A 15,461-nucleotide genomic window follows, 5' to 3' on the forward strand; every position below is an offset into this window, starting at 1 on the left:
GATTGATTTGCACTTTTCGCACCAAAGTACGTTCATCTCTAGGAGACAGAACGCGTCTCCTTCCTGAGCGGTATGACGGCTGCGTGGTCCCATGGTGTTTATACTTGCGCACTATTGTTTGTACAGATGAACGTGATACCTTCAGGCGTCTGGAAATTGCTCCGAAGGATGAACCAGACTTGTGGAGGTCTACAGTTTATTTTCTGGGGTCTTGGCTGATTTCTTTTGATTTTCCCATGATGTCAAGCAAAGAGGCACTGAGTTTGAAGGTAGGCCTTGAAATACATCCACAGGTACACCTCCAATTGATGTCAATTAGCCTATCAGAAGCTTCTATAGCCATATCATCATTTTCTGGAATTGTCCAAGCTGTTTAAAGGCACAGTCAACTTAGTGTATGTAAACTTCTGACCCACTGGAATTGTGATACAGTGAATTATAAGTGAAATAATCTGTCTGTTGTCACGTTCTGACCTTAGTTATTTTGTTATGTCTTTGTTTTAGTATGGTCAGGGCGTGAGTTGGGTGGGTAGTCTATGTTGTGGTTTTGTGTTTGGCCTGGTATGGTTCTCAATCAGAGGCAGGTGTCATTCGTTGTCTCTGATTGAGAATCATACTTAGGTAGCCTTTTCCGACCTGGGTTTTGTGGGTGATTATTTTCTGTTCTGTGTTTTGCTTCACCGTTCAGGACTGTTCGTTTAATTGTTTTTGTTCAGTGTTCAGTATTCTTAATAAAACAATATGGACACTTACAACGCTGCGCATTGGTCCTCCTCTTCTTCCACCCACGACGAGCATTACATCTGTAAACAATTGTTGGAAAAATGACTTGTGTCATGCACAAAGTAGATGTCCTAACCGACTATAGTTTGTTAACAATACATTTGTGGAGTGGTTGAGAAACTAGTTTTAATGACTCCAACCTAAGTGTATGTAAACTTCCGAATTCAACTGTAAGTACAAATGATAACCCATGTCATAATAGAAAAATGGCAAGAGACATGAGGGCATAGGTAATGGTAAAAATTGGAAATGTATGTGCCACATTTTAAATAATCATGCCAATATACATAGCATGCTAATCATATGTTCTACAGCTGGTTGTGTAGTCTTTCATTAATTGATTCACTTTCAAGATTAGGTGTCAACCCAACTTTATGATACTACTATAAAGTATTTAGTTTTTTCCACGTTTCGATTGTTTAGCTGTAAAATCCAGAAAATTAAACAACAACAATTACAGGGTGAATGGCTCAAAGGCATCATTTCTTTACAATGAACAAACAAAGATATCAAATGTTTTACAGGCATATGTAATGTTTGAGAAGCAACTGAAAGTCAATATGGTGACATACTGTATCTTGTTAAGCTGTGGTAACAAACACATTACTCCTTCCACAGATGCACATGTGGATGGATGAAGGGCTGGGGACCACTGCACTGACTGACAGGCAGAATAAGGGCTTTCGGTGAGGGCTTAGTGATTCAAACTATGATCAATAACATCAGAGGGCACCAATGAGAAGTCATGGCCTTCATACTTTATTGTCGTTTTAAAGAAGGAATAAAACATGTAGTGTGACGACAGTTGAATGTTTTTTGTGTTCTGTGCCCTTCTAAAATAAAGGGGGGAATGTTATAGTGTGTATATGTTTTATTAAAACCTATATTCTTATCACTGTTCTGTGAACAGATAGTCACAGATTATGATAATGTGGAAGCTACATCTTGAGTGTCTATTGACCTCACTTGTTCTTATGTGGAACAATTTGAGGACAAGTGAATTTAGATAAATAGTGTCTCTCTGAACAATATCTTTAAATATACACACTGAACCACTGAATAGTTATATTAAAGCATACAACCGACTAATAATACATGATATTGCATGCCTGCTTGATATAAAATATTTTACAAATGGTTTGAATAGCTGGGATACATTGGTTCGTTCACTGTAGTGAAGAGTCAAGACACCCCCGCGTGGCCATGCAAGTGACTTGTTAAGACCAATACAGAAATTATTTGACATCACTATGTTCTCGCTGCAAAATATATTTAGAAAGTGCCAAGAAAATAACCCAGTTCTGATTCAAAAAACAAATGTTATGGATTTAAAATACACATTATCGGTTTTATTTTCATCAGCAGAACCATAAATTGAAGAAATATTCTGCCCCCTGGGGGTTATATTGAATTGAATTTGATGACAGCAATGATGCATCAAATGTGCTACAGCAGGCTATGGTTCCAGACAGAACACAACAATCTTACCCCAGGACACTTCACCTAGTGATTATGCTAGCCCGGCCAGGGTATGACCACTCCTCAGTGAATCACCAGAACATCCTCCTCCCTCAGCTCAAAGTGGGTCTTGTGCTTGTCAAAGAGCTGTGTAAGGGAGCTCATGTACATGGTGTGGTAATGATTCAATTCTTCTTGGCTGGGTGAACTGATCTTGGGCATCTCCATGGGTTTTCCAACTGAAAGGCAAAATAAATTTATCAGTGTTACTCACCCTAAAATAGATAAAAATGTACTTGAATTCTCCACATTCATACCTTTAATGGGGTAAAAAAAAAATCAAATTAAAATGTTTGCTTGCACTTTGTTTTAGAGGAACAGAAATTTACTAAGAAATTACATGGTCAAAGGGTAATTACATAGTAATAACATATAAATAACTTTTCACACATCCCGCTACTATTTCTAGGGAACATGGTAAGCTTACCAACTGAGTTGATGGGTTTGGAGAAGGGGACCAGGCCCCAAGTGTCAGGGGAGAAGAGGCCCCGGCCCTGAAACACACAGGGGGCAAAGCCCAGGATCTTCTGTAGCCTCCACTGGATCACCTCCACCACGATCCCTCATTCAGTATCAGATGCTTATACACATCATTCTCTCCAAATGAGTACACAGGCACCAGGTCAGCCCTGGTAAACAATAACACAATAAGACACAACACAACATAGTCAGTCTCACCTCCAGATGATTAGTTTGACAGTCTGTTCAAAGTGTATCTCCTTGAATCAATGTAGCTTTCTGGTGTGGATAGTTTGTGTATACCAAAGCCAGTTTCACAAAGCCCTTGCGGTTCTTTAGGGTCATACAATGAACTCCTAGAGTACAGTACCGAGATTCAGCTGCCCCTCCAACACTAATAATGATTGCATTCCCTGTTCCATTACATGACAGAATGAACTCCAGAGTGGTGCGATTCACAGGACAAACCCCTGAAGATGAAAAAATGAATCACTATTTTTAGGAGCAACATTTACAGAACTACTCAATCATAGCTATAAATTAAACCTTTACTGTCCTTGGAGGGAAATTCATCTACAATGTATGTCCATGTTACGAACAATCACTCATTGTTTTAGTATGGGTTGAGATTAACCAGAGACCAGTGTCCTCACCTGCAGACATCAGGTACTCTCTGGCTAATGGCATGTGGAAGTTCCCAGCCAGGGTAGCCACAAATGGTGTTATTTCAGGGAACTTGGCTAAAAAACCATTGGACTCAGTTGCAAAGTTACAAAGTGCTCCAATTCCATGTGGGTGGTAGCCAAGGATGTAGTTTCGATTGGGCAACAAGTTGTGAGTCTTGATAAGCTGAAATCACAAGATTGTTAAATATGAGACTCAACATTGAAATTATACTAAATAGCAAATATTGGCTTGAACAACAGTTAATTTGCCCTTGAAATGTGAAGAAGAACAACCAGTGCCCTACTCCAACTGTATTCTCTGAAGTAGCGACGTAAATGTAGCGATTAGCTTGCCTTATTTGTGTGTTCCAATCATAGAAGAGCCAGATGGTACATGAGGCTGTGACACACCAGAGGTCAGTCCAGAGGAGGTACAGCATCACCACAGAGGATATAGGGCCTGGTCCAACACAGACGCCAGGGAATGAAACACAGATTAATTTTGCATTGACAAACAGTGTAGCCTAGTGGTTAGAGCGTTGGACTAGTAACCGGAAGGTTGTAAGTTCAAACCCCGAGCTGACAAGGTACAAATCTGTCGTTCTGCCCCTGAATGTGCTTCCTACTGTTCCTAGGCCGCTATTGAAAATACGAATTTGTTCTTAACTGACTTGCCTAGTTAAATAAATTGTCCTTTAAAATACAAAGAAGCACACAAGTTTAGAGAATCATATATTACTATTTGTGCTGTGTCATAGCCAGTAAGAGGTTGTGCAACCCATTAAGACCATGGTGCCATGTTTATGCCCTCTAGTACGCAACAGTTTTTCAAGAAACCCAATAAAAGGCTGGCCATTTATATGCTAAACATAAATAGAAACTAAAAATCCAGTGCTTCAGCCATTTGACAGTGAAGTGTTTAGAGCTCATCAGGGAACCCATGATAAGGAAGGAGACGATGGACTGCATGACAGAGAAGACCTGGACCTGCTTCTCCAGCCTGGGATACCAGGCCCAGCGCACAGAGAGCAGGGACTGCAGGGCCGACAGGAGGACAGAGCCCGTGCCTGAAACACATCACATTAGGATTGATTAAGTTAAATGTCAACCCTTTGCTACTTAAAATGCAATCATATTCTATTCACATGACCTTGAAAACTACACGAAATATGTAACCAATATTCAACAATATTCAAGAAATCAACCAAATGTAATTAATAATGAAGATACTGGAATGGATTTATTGCACCCCGTAAAACTGATCTTACCTCGCAGGACACTGGTGTATGCCACAAGTATTGTCTTAAAACCACAATATTGAACATAGAAAGCCAAAAATGTTAGCAGTTAACAGGCAATAAAACTAGTGATCTCTATTACAACCCATGACATCAGTGCTCTCACACTCAGTTGAGCAAGTTTATACTCCTCAAGGGAGGGGTGACAGTGTGAAGGGTGCTGGGATTGTCACAGAGAGCATTGTGTACTCTCTTTATTAGTGCAGGGGACATCTGAACATTGACCTTGTGTATTATCTATTCCATTATGTCAAAATGACCCAACTGGGCTATGTTGCCTCTCTTTAGTCATATTACATGCCATTTATAAGCTACATAAGCAAGCATCCTGGTCTCATGGACTAGGCGTAACATAGTACATGTAAATCCAGGACACTCAAATTAGTGTGGTATGTTAAGTTTGGTATGGTTACATAAAACAGATGGTTAGTTAAGCCAGAAACGAAAGTAGGGTGGTTGGTCAGGGTGAACATCTAGCAACCCAAAGGTTGCGAGTTTGAACTTCATCATGTAATTTGTCATTTATAATACGAAAGGAGTGATGCACATCCACATATTAATACATACCTTAATATGAAACGTAATATCATACTAAATGATGAAGTGTTGTGGATTTACGTACAGAATAATACAAAATTCTCTGAGACCAGGTAGAAGCAAGGAATGAATTGGGTGTCAATGATGATTGTCAACTAATAAAGGAAATGTGTCCGATAGCAAAATAAAACAGAAAGGTAAATGGATTTTTCTTTGATTGAACAAATGTGTTTTCCCCTAAGCATTCAGTCCATGGATCATGGCATCAAACTCGAAATGAACAGATACACAAGCTGGGAAAATCCAATGGTAGTCATAGGGTGAGAGATTCCATTCCAGCGCTTTGAGACAACGTGTCTCATAGACTGTCCTTGGTTCATAACAGCTACTGTAACAATTAACAGCATTTCTTTGTTTTGCAATGATCCTGTAATCTTAACATTTTTGTTTAATAAAGGAAACCTTGATCCCACATTGAAACCAATGAATGAATCATGGTGAAAATAAACATGAAAATGTATCTTGCATACTGTACATATTTGTAAGGAGTCTTCTGTGAATCAAGTATAATACAATAAATATTGCCACCTGAATTATATTGGCAATGTTTCCTTACTTAATGTATAGATTTAAACAGATCACTATGAGCAAAGACAGGTCGGCTATCCATCAATGCCACTTTTAGCCTCATATTGGCTTATTCAATAACATTCCCACATGATATGAAACCTAAACAATTGTGCAATTTACCCGTTCACAAAGCCTATCTAATAGGTCCCTCCATTATAATTGATGATACTTTGCATCTCTCAGCCACGTGTAAATGTTTTGAATAATGCCCTGGTTGTTCCAACTGTTTGTAGCTTTTTCTATCCCTCTGTGTTTCTGTGTTTGTTCCCAACGGTGTCTCTGCGACTGATATTTGTGACCTTTACATACTCAATAAAATAGGACTACTCACACTGAATCACACCCCAATAGCCTCAAGCACCATAGGTCTACTTATAATTATTCAGTATTGATGCTACGCTATATATACAAAGGTATGTGGACACCCCTTTAAATTAGTGGATTCGGCTATTTCAGCCACACCCAGTGTTGGCAGGTGTCTAAAATCGAGCAGCTATGCAATCTCCATAGACAAACATTTGCAGTAGAATTGCCTTACTGAAGAGCTCAGTGACTTTCAACGTGGCACCGTTATAGGATCCCACCTTTCCAACAAGTCAGTTCGTCAAATTTCTGCCCTGCTAGAGCTGCCCCGGTCAACTGTAAGTGCTGTTATTGTGAAGAGGAAACGTCGAGGAGCAACAACTACTGAGCAGCAAAGTGGAAGGCCGCACAAGTTCACAGAAGGGAACTGCGTAGTGCTTAAAAATAGTCTGTCCTCGGTTGTAACACTCACTACTGAGTTCCAAACTGCCTCTGGAAGCAACATCAGCACAATAACTGTTCGCCGGAGCTTCATGAAATCTGGAATTCTGACGGACGAATCTGGGAACCCTACCTGCCCCAATGCATAGTGCTAACTTTAAAGTTTGGTGGAGGAGGAATAATGGTATGGGGCTGTTTTTCAAGGTTTGTGCTAGGCCCCGTAGTTCCAGTGAAGGGAAATCATAACGCTACAGCATACAATGACATTCTAGATGATTCTGTGCTTCCAACTTTGTGGCAGCAGTTTGTGGAAGGCCCTTTCCTTTTTCAGCATGACAATGCCCCCGTGCACAAAGCGATGTCCATACAGAAATGGTTCAGTGTGGAAGAAATTGACTGGCCTGTACAGAGTCCTGACCTCAACCACATCAAACACCTTTGGGATGAATTGGAACACCGACTGTGAGCCAGGCCTAATCGCCCAACATCAGTGCTCGACCTCACTAATGCTCTTGTGGCTGAATGGCAGCAAGAACCCGCAGCAATATTCCAACATCTAGTGGAAAGCCTTCTCAGAAGAGGCTGTTATAGCAGCAAAGGGGGGACCAACTCCATATTAATGCCCATGATTTTGGAATGAAATGTTCGATGAGCCGATGTCCACATACTTTTTGTCATGTACTGTATTGAACTAAAGCCTACTCACAGAGCTTTAGGCTATAGACATACAGGTAACTGCCAAAATAACGTAAATAGCAACATAAAGTGTCTTAATTGGACATTGGTGGCATAGAGTGTCTGGAACACTATTGGATGGATACGACACTATTCTTCCAAGAGAAATTCCACAATTTGGTGTTTTGTTGATGGAGGTGGAAAACGCTGCCTCAGGCACTGCTCCAGAATCTCACATACTGTAAGTGTTCAACTGAGTTATGATCTGGTGACTGAGATGGCCATGACATATAGTTGACATAATGTTCATGCTCATCAAACCATTCAGTAACCACTCATGCCCTGTGGATGGGGGCATTGTCATCTTATGGGGGCATAGCCATGGCAGCCAAAATATTGGCCGAAATAATGTTCTGCCAAACATTTTTATACATGACCCTTAGCATGATGGGATGTTAATTGCTTAAATAGGACAGAAACCACACCTGTGTGAAGGCACCTGCTTTTAATATACTTTGTATCCCTCATACTCAAGTGTTTCCATTACTTTGGCAGTTACCTGTACATCTCCCATCATACATTCTAATCTACAGTTTGTGAGGGCAGAGCTAAACTATACTGTACACTAGACCGAGGTCGGCCGTGTATGTACATCATCCACGGGAAAATAAGGGTTAACCAGGCAGTGTCTCCTCCCTCTTTAAGGCCTAGACGTGACCGACCCAGGTGACAGTTCACAATGCAGACCCAGGGCATCTTCTGAGGTTTTACAAAACGTAGCGGGGTGGGGTCGCTCTGATGCGCAACCAGAAAGCCGATCCAGACCGCGAATGCAATATGCTCCACACAGCAAATCCAGTCTATTTCAATTTAAATTATTTTAGCTGTGCAGAACTAGTAGCCTACAAAGGTCTTTGCCTATTTGTATTATAAGACTCTTACATTTCTTACCATCTAGCAAGCATCGTAGGATTTCTGAAAAAAATGAGACATAGGTGGACAAGTACATTTTCCTGACTGGACAGCATTTGAGTGGGTGCAGGGAGCATCATTTCCCCGTCTCCAGTCCGTGAGTAGGACGTTCTTTCAGGACTCTCATCAGTAGCCTAACACTTTGATTCAGATTTGAAGTACATAGGTTATTCTATCTTCATCGTTGATTATGGCATGGCCGTGCATCACACGGGCTTGCTGCATTAACCGCTTCTGGAGTGAATTAGACAAAGCGGACATCGCCGTGCCTCTGGTTTTCACGAAATATTCGGATGTGGCCGAGGTGCAACACCTCCATCCTCAGCCTCCATCTAGACAGAAGAGGACCGGACCTATCACCATAGAAACCCAACCTTCTCACAGTGAACCGGCGGCGGTGGCGGCCAAGGCACCGCCCGCGACTGGTGCCGCATCAGGAAAACATGGCTGTAGTGCGTCTGTGATGCGCCAGGATTTCAGGGAATGGAAAGATATACGCCCGGAGCCCAGCTACAAACCCAAGAATGAATATCACCCCTCGGCGACTCCTTTCAACAACGTAACCCAGTATCAGAAGGATTATAAACCATGGCCTGTCCCGAAAAAGGGAGACCACCCCTGGATCCCCAAACCCAGCCCCACTGCCTCCTCCGGTGCCCAAGAAGGAGGCGTTGGGACCAAATTGGAGCATGCAGCCACAGAGCCCGAGAGCGGTGTGGAGAAGAGTGAAATTGAAGAAAAGGTGCAAGAGAAAGAATCCATAGAGAGGAAAAAGAAACCATTGAAGGAGAAGAGTGTAGAGAAGAAAGTGAGTGCCAAAACGGAGGGACAGCCACCAGCAGGTGGCACTGTGGAGGGGAAAGGAAGGGCAGCAGCAGACGCGCTGAACAGACAGATAAAACAGGTCGTCTCAACTGGCACTGGCAGCTCTTATAGGTGACGATCTGATTACTGTGGGACTATGTATTTTCATTTAATGTTTATTATTGAATTACTTTATGTACACATTTTCTGCCTCTGAAATATATTTTTTTCTCAGTTTAAATACAGTATATCAACCATAAATTAAGCATGGAATGTAGGCCACAATTAACTTTATTGTGGAGCCCAAAATGATGTAACAAGGCATAACACAACATTTTGTGTTGCTTAGCCAATACTCAATGTACAATTCATTACACAACATCTTAATATAGCATTACAGTAACTACCTAAATACATGCATCAATTGTTAATCAATTGTATTTAAATATTGTGCACATGTTGGTAAGATAAGAACATATTGTGCACAACATTTAAATACAATTGATTAACAATTGATGCATGCATTTTTGGTAGTTACTGTACTAGCAGTAGCAAAGCCAAGATGCATGTAGCCTTCAGTCTATTGACAATAAAGTGCACATAATCCCTACTGGGCTTTATAATCTACTCAAGAAAGCCCACGCTGCCTCTCCATCATGAATTGTACATGTCAGTTTCTTTCTAGATTAATCTTACATGTTTTTTTTGTTTGATATTTGATATAACATATGTTCTCTCATTTCAGTGTCCTGTGATCATGATGATCGGACTAATATTGTCATAGGTAGCTGCTGCTTCATTGATTGTCCCCTGTTTCATCCTCCTCTATTACCAGATCAATACAGAAGCACATCATGTCAGGGCCAAGGCAGTAAAGGAGCTCTGGATATAATCATGTCTACTGTTCTCAACCTATCCCTAAGGCCTCTCTGGGGGGGCTCTCCCTTTGTTTCCCTCATTTGTGACTGCAATTTCAATGAGTTTTTGTGTAAAATATGGAGAGAGTTTTGCAGCTGTCGTCTGTGTGTAAAAGTAAGCAGATCTGTGTTGTAGTTACTGTAATGGGGAGTAAAGAGACTAATGAGTCATGCTACACTCCCGGTGTACACTTTGGCTGTAGACCACACTTTGGCTGGTCAATTTCCTCCCACCGATTTTGGGCAACAGCAATGTTTGTTTGGGATTCATAATAAGACTTAGTGATTTGTTTTATGATCAATTAATACAGTGGCATCTAGACAAAACAACAGTGGAACTAATGCTGAGTTTGCTGATTCATTGATTTTCAGGAATGAGTTCAAGGCATATAAAGATGTGAAGCCAGTGAAGTTAACCAAGCCCCAGTCTCAGTACAAACCTCCTCTCGATGAGAAGGACAAGACCAGCCTGGAGACCAGCTACAGCGCCACCTACAAGGGGGAGCAGACCAAGGTGCAGCCCACTGACAACAAGCTGCTGGAGCGCAGGAGGATACGCAGCCTGTACAACGAGCCGGGCGGCAAGGAGACCCCCAAGGTGAGCCCACATCAACATGCATATGACACTGAACACTAACTATTTTATGTTAAAATGTGTATCTAATTGCACAAAATACATGCTCAATTTAGAGTTTTCCAACCTGTTGCTGTGAAGGGCCAATTCATGTTTATGTATTTATGTCTAATTAAAAATTAAGATAATGCAAATTACACTTCCAACTGCATTAGTTATTCTGGACATGGTTGTTTTCATGTATATGTTCTCCTTCAAGCAATATACTATTTTTATTTAGATGCTACAATAATAATGATTGAGATCATCACTGTTGCGTGTTCCATGGTCCTAATTACTTTGCAAAGTTGTACAGCATAAAATCCCAGAGGAACTGTCTAAACTACAAAATGAAGATAAGCATTAGCACATCACAAAACTAATGTAATCAATCATGGTTAATAAAATCTCCACGTGCATGTTTGTGCGTGGTAGGAAAGTCTCATGTGTCTGCATGCTATGTTTATATGGCCCCTCCCTCTCTCACTCTTGTAGGACTGTTCTGAGACTGAGAGCAGCTCTATTCTAGATCTGCTGTAGTCAGGTGTGTTGTCAATTTCTTCTGGAAGGCATGGAGGTTAACCTCAGATTAACTCACGCCTTGATGAATGCACCTTAACCAACAGGACTAGGGTCACATTAGCCACCAAACTGACAGATAATTCAATCCTTCTGTAAAGCTGTCAGCCACATCTTCAGAGTTTGGAATGCCTCTCTCAAGACCACCAAGAGAGCTTGGATTCATTAAATGAATGTATTGTTTTGCATGACATTTCAACTTTCAGTTCTTTGGTTGGATTGGTGTCAGAAGAGGCACTTTATACAAAAGGCAAACATCACAATTTTCTTTAAAAAATTTTAACAATTGTTGAATGACCAAAAATATAGTCTCGTCCCAGGGAAATAGAATAAGATTGTGCATATTAAGTTAGTTGTTCTTATACTAACCCCAACTTTATACTGTAAATTTGTATTTTAGACACAGCCTTTGTGTTGTGAAATTCATTTTTCTAAGCAGAGATTTTGTTACAATAGACACAAGTGTTTTTCTTTCATTGTAAGTGCACTAACCACGCATTGCAAATATTACCAACAAGATGATGACATTTGCTATTTTACTTTTATTTGATGTTAGTAACTGGAAGGTATGTATTGCATGCTCATAATAAACATTTACTGTAACATCTCCAGGAAATGAATTACCTTAGAGATTCATGAGCTCTTTGTATTACTGTATCATACAGTATATTTGCAAAGATGATACTGTAACCTGGACTGATGACATTTTGGCTGCATAGTTTACTTCCAGTTTTAGGAGGAAGTCAAGTACAAACTGCCCTCGTCTCTGCCCCTATAGGTGGACAAGACAAAAACCAAACCAAAAAAGACACCAACAACAACGAGCAAAATGGTGAAAAAGGTGAAAGAGAAGACCATCGCTGGTGCACTGTCAACCAAGAAGAAAACCTCCACGAGCACCAAACCAGACGAGTCCAAGCCAGGAGGAGTTATCTCAAAGAAGAGCAAAGAGATAAGCAATAGACTGGCTGAGGCAAAAAAGTAAAAACAAAACATCTCTGCACTACTTAATTTGGGGAATTAAAGGCTGCCTAAAGAATTAGAGAACTCTCATCCATTTGGTCTTTCTCTTTCTCTTTGTCTTTTCCTTCATGTTCCTCATCTCTGTGTATACTCACTAGATGCGGAGCTGTTAAGTTGACAGTATGACAACTTCACCATGCCCTCCTTTAACTATAATGCTTTGTGTGTGTGTGTGTGTGTGTGTGTGTGTGTGTGTGTGTGTGTGTGTGTGTGTGTGTGTGTGTGTGTGTGTGTGTGTGTGTGTGTGTGTGTGTGTGTGTGTGTGTGTGTGTGTGTGTGTGTGTGTGTGCGTGTGTGTGTGTGTGTGTGTGTGTGTGTGTGTGTGTGTGTGTGTGTGTGTGTGCGTGTGTGTGTGCGTGTGTGCACGTGTGTGTGTGTGTATGTGTGTGCGTGTGTGCGTGTGTGTGCGCGTGTGTGCGCGTGTGTGTGTGTGTGTGTTTGTGTGTGCGCGTGTGTGCACTTCCTCTCTCTGTTAAAACTTCAGCACCTTTTTTTGCACATTATTTTGTTGCATTTGTCAAACCTTTGTAGAAAGAATGATTAACCATTCTAAAACAGAGAGACATTGATACACAGTGTGTGGCTCTTAAACGGCTGTTGAAGGCAGTGAGAGGTTTAGCTTTTTTTTCTGACTACCTATCATCATAGTGATGATGGATTCTCTATGGTTCTTCTTTTCCATCTCTTAGACGGCATTAACTATGTGGTCTCTGCAGATATAAAATCTTAACTACTGTAGCGTTTCCTGGTTACAGTGACTGCGCTCTTTCGACCAAGATTTAATATCATTTAATATTTCATCATATTCGGGAGGATATCTGGTTTCATAAATTTGGTTGCTAAGAAACCAATTGAACTGTAATGTAATTGCTACAGCTTGCATGCAAGGCCCTATTTGTGATCACAATCTAGCTTGTAATTGAAATCATTCATGAGAAATCAAATGGAGGCAAACCATTTCCAGAATAACTGCATGTGTAGTCATAGTCTGATCTCATACCATAAGTGTCTACACAAACAAACAAGAAAACTGTCACTGACTTACAGTACAAAAGATAGCACTTAGTACTCTAGTGCCTATTGAAACTGTTATGTCAACCCACCAGCTTTGTAGTTCTGCCTTCACACACATGGTTCTATTGCCTTCTTCAATGTGAGAACCACTCTGTCCACTTTCCAGTTATTTGATACAGTATGAAAACTGATGTATTTCTGATAATATATCCCTATTTAATGATTCGTCGTTATTGTAGCCATTACAAAGCTGTGATGCTATTGGTGTGCAAAACCATGTATAATGTAAAAAATGAGCATATGTATGATATAGGAGATAGGAAAACCTACTGTATTTACTCAATCACCTCCACTTTCTTCAATGGGCTCAGTAGTTAGGTGTAGAAAGATAAGGAGGGGGCCAGGATAAGAAGATCAAAACCACTTTTTGGAACATGCAGCTGTCTGTCTGGAACCATTGATATCACATCTATTCACAGTGAGTGCTACTCTGAAATCATCTCACCCTGTCTTTCTTATGTCTGTGCACCTGCAGTCCGCCAGTGTGTTACAGTATTTGGCAGTCCTCTCATATGCTGCTGTGTGTCTGCTACTGTCTATTGTACCCCCAGACCACCCTGCTCTCTAGTGCCTGTCAGGGTTCAGTGTGTTAGACCTCCGCAACCCGCCGGCTCCTAGCGCCTGCCCCCCCAGTACAGTAACTAACGTGCTGAGCACACCACACCTCGGTGCTATTACTCTCTCATCTATATGCTGTCAGTTTGATGCGAATGTACTCAAACCGTGTGAAATGAAGACAATATGATGTCATTTACTGCAGACGTGTTGTGATTGTGTGCTTGTATTCTCAGCTTGCTCTGAATGAACTAATTAAAAATGTTGAAGCAGAATCTGAATGTTGTGACTTATTATCATGATAGAGTATTAGTTAATGCACTTGAAGTCTTGAACTGGCCCATAGACACTCTCTCAGACTCCTTCAGAAGAGGTAGTGATTTTTATTACGCTACATAGACAAAGAGAGATTGAAAAACCTATTGGAAATTGAGGGCACCAAAACTGCCTCTTTTTATTTTAGTGGACATTAAAGATTCAGAGAAATGGTGTAAGGTCCAGTGAAGATGGTTTGGTTGCTTTGGGTGACACAATAAAGTGTTTGTTATGGCAGTGGAATTCACGTTCTGTCAAATTACAATTATTTAATCATATAAGCATAAAGTACAAGGAAACACTTCCCACTATAAGAAACAAGGAACACTTCCCACTATTGCTAAATGAGGAACAGAAAACCATCATCAGGAATTAGTTCTGAGATATAAATGGCCCCATCAACAAGAAGTCAACAAATGATTTTGCTTCCCACAAACAAAAGGTGCCCTCAGACAACTGCAGCTATAAAATGGAAACAGTAATTGATTGCTTTCCTAGCCAATCCAATGATGGACTGAACACATGCAGTGTCTGTTGTTTGTCTGTGATTCAGTCATCCTAATGTAAAACCTCCTGAATAATTAAGTTGTTATGGGCCACTATTTGGAGAGCGAGTTGTATTGAATATTTAATGGAGGAGCAAAGATGGCAGTGGAACTGCCTACTGCAGAATCCCCTGTTTGGCCAGAAGTATCTTCACGCACATAGCTTGCCATACTGTAGACCTTTTACAAGAATAAAGGTGATGTTTAATTATTTTCTACATTCACCAGGTCCACGCTAGCTGACTTTGTATCTCCAATTGGGTAAAAAGTAAAACATTAGTGCTCCGTCTTCAAACGGATATGATCAGACATTTCTTCTTCCTTTACCTTCTGTAAAGAACAAGGTGATTCAGACAACACATGTAGACACTCCCACATTCTGCAGCTATTTAACTGAGAGACTGGACTCAGTGGAGACATGAGACCTATTAATGAATAATGAGCGAATCAGGAAAGGACTCTGATCTGGAGTGACAGACAACTTCTCCTGTCTGGGAGTTAATACCCAGGGAACGTCAGTCTGTCTACACCAGAGAAGTCTAGCCTACCAGGACTTCCCCTGTTGCCATGTGACCAGTCAAGACCCCACCAGTATAATCCTTTTTGTTTATTTATTTCATCTTTATTTAACCAGGTTGGCCAGTTGAGAACAAGTTCTCATTTATAACTGCGACCTGGCCAAGATAAAACAAAGCAGTGCGACAAAACCAACAACACAGAGTTACACGTGGGATAAATAAACGTACAGTCAATAA

The 15,461-nt window shown here is 40.8% G+C and overlaps 1 protein-coding gene and 1 pseudogene across 2 annotated transcripts; one reads left to right on the forward strand and one right to left on the reverse strand.

Annotated features, from left to right (window-relative positions):
* Nucleotides 1-2,325: 2,325 nt before the first annotated feature.
* On the reverse strand, nt 2,326-7,883 carry LOC139382604 (diacylglycerol O-acyltransferase 2-like; annotated as a pseudogene).
* A 225-nt stretch (nt 7,884-8,108) lies between these two features.
* LOC139382849 (microtubule-associated protein 6 homolog) lies at nt 8,109-12,394 on the forward strand. 2 transcript variants are annotated; one of them, XM_071127089.1, is made up of 4 exons: nt 8,109-9,217; nt 10,375-10,600; nt 11,111-11,159; nt 11,973-12,057. In XM_071127089.1, the coding sequence occupies exons 1-3, from the start codon at nt 8,472-8,474 to the stop codon at nt 11,153-11,155; spliced, it is 1,017 nt and encodes a 338-aa protein (XP_070983190.1). In that variant the 5' UTR covers nt 8,109-8,471; the 3' UTR covers nt 11,156-11,159; nt 11,973-12,057. The 2 variants fall into 2 exon arrangements, with proteins under 2 accessions (XP_070983190.1, XP_070983189.1); XM_071127088.1 differs by lacking the exon at nt 11,111-11,159 and having other exon boundaries at nt 11,973-12,394.
* Nucleotides 12,395-15,461: the final 3,067 nt, after the last annotated feature.

Source organism: Oncorhynchus clarkii, chromosome 24 (genome assembly GCF_045791955.1).
Source record: "Oncorhynchus clarkii lewisi isolate Uvic-CL-2024 chromosome 24, UVic_Ocla_1.0, whole genome shotgun sequence".
Classification (NCBI taxonomy): Eukaryota; Metazoa; Chordata; class Actinopteri; order Salmoniformes; family Salmonidae; genus Oncorhynchus; species Oncorhynchus clarkii.

What these genes read in the sequence shown, in the direction of transcription:
- LOC139382849 (XM_071127088.1), top strand. Translation starts at nt 8,472, where the DNA reads ATGGCATGGCCGTGCATCACACGGGCTTGCTGCATTAACCGCTTCTGG. An exon ending in GGCACTGGCAGCTCTTATAG is followed by an intron (nt 9,218 to 10,374) that starts GTGACGATCTGA and finishes ATTGATTTTCAG; the next exon opens with GAATGAGTTCAAGGCATATA. An exon ending in GCGGCAAGGAGACCCCCAAG is followed by an intron (nt 10,601 to 11,972) that starts GTGAGCCCACAT and finishes CTGCCCCTATAG; the next exon opens with GTGGACAAGACAAAAACCAA.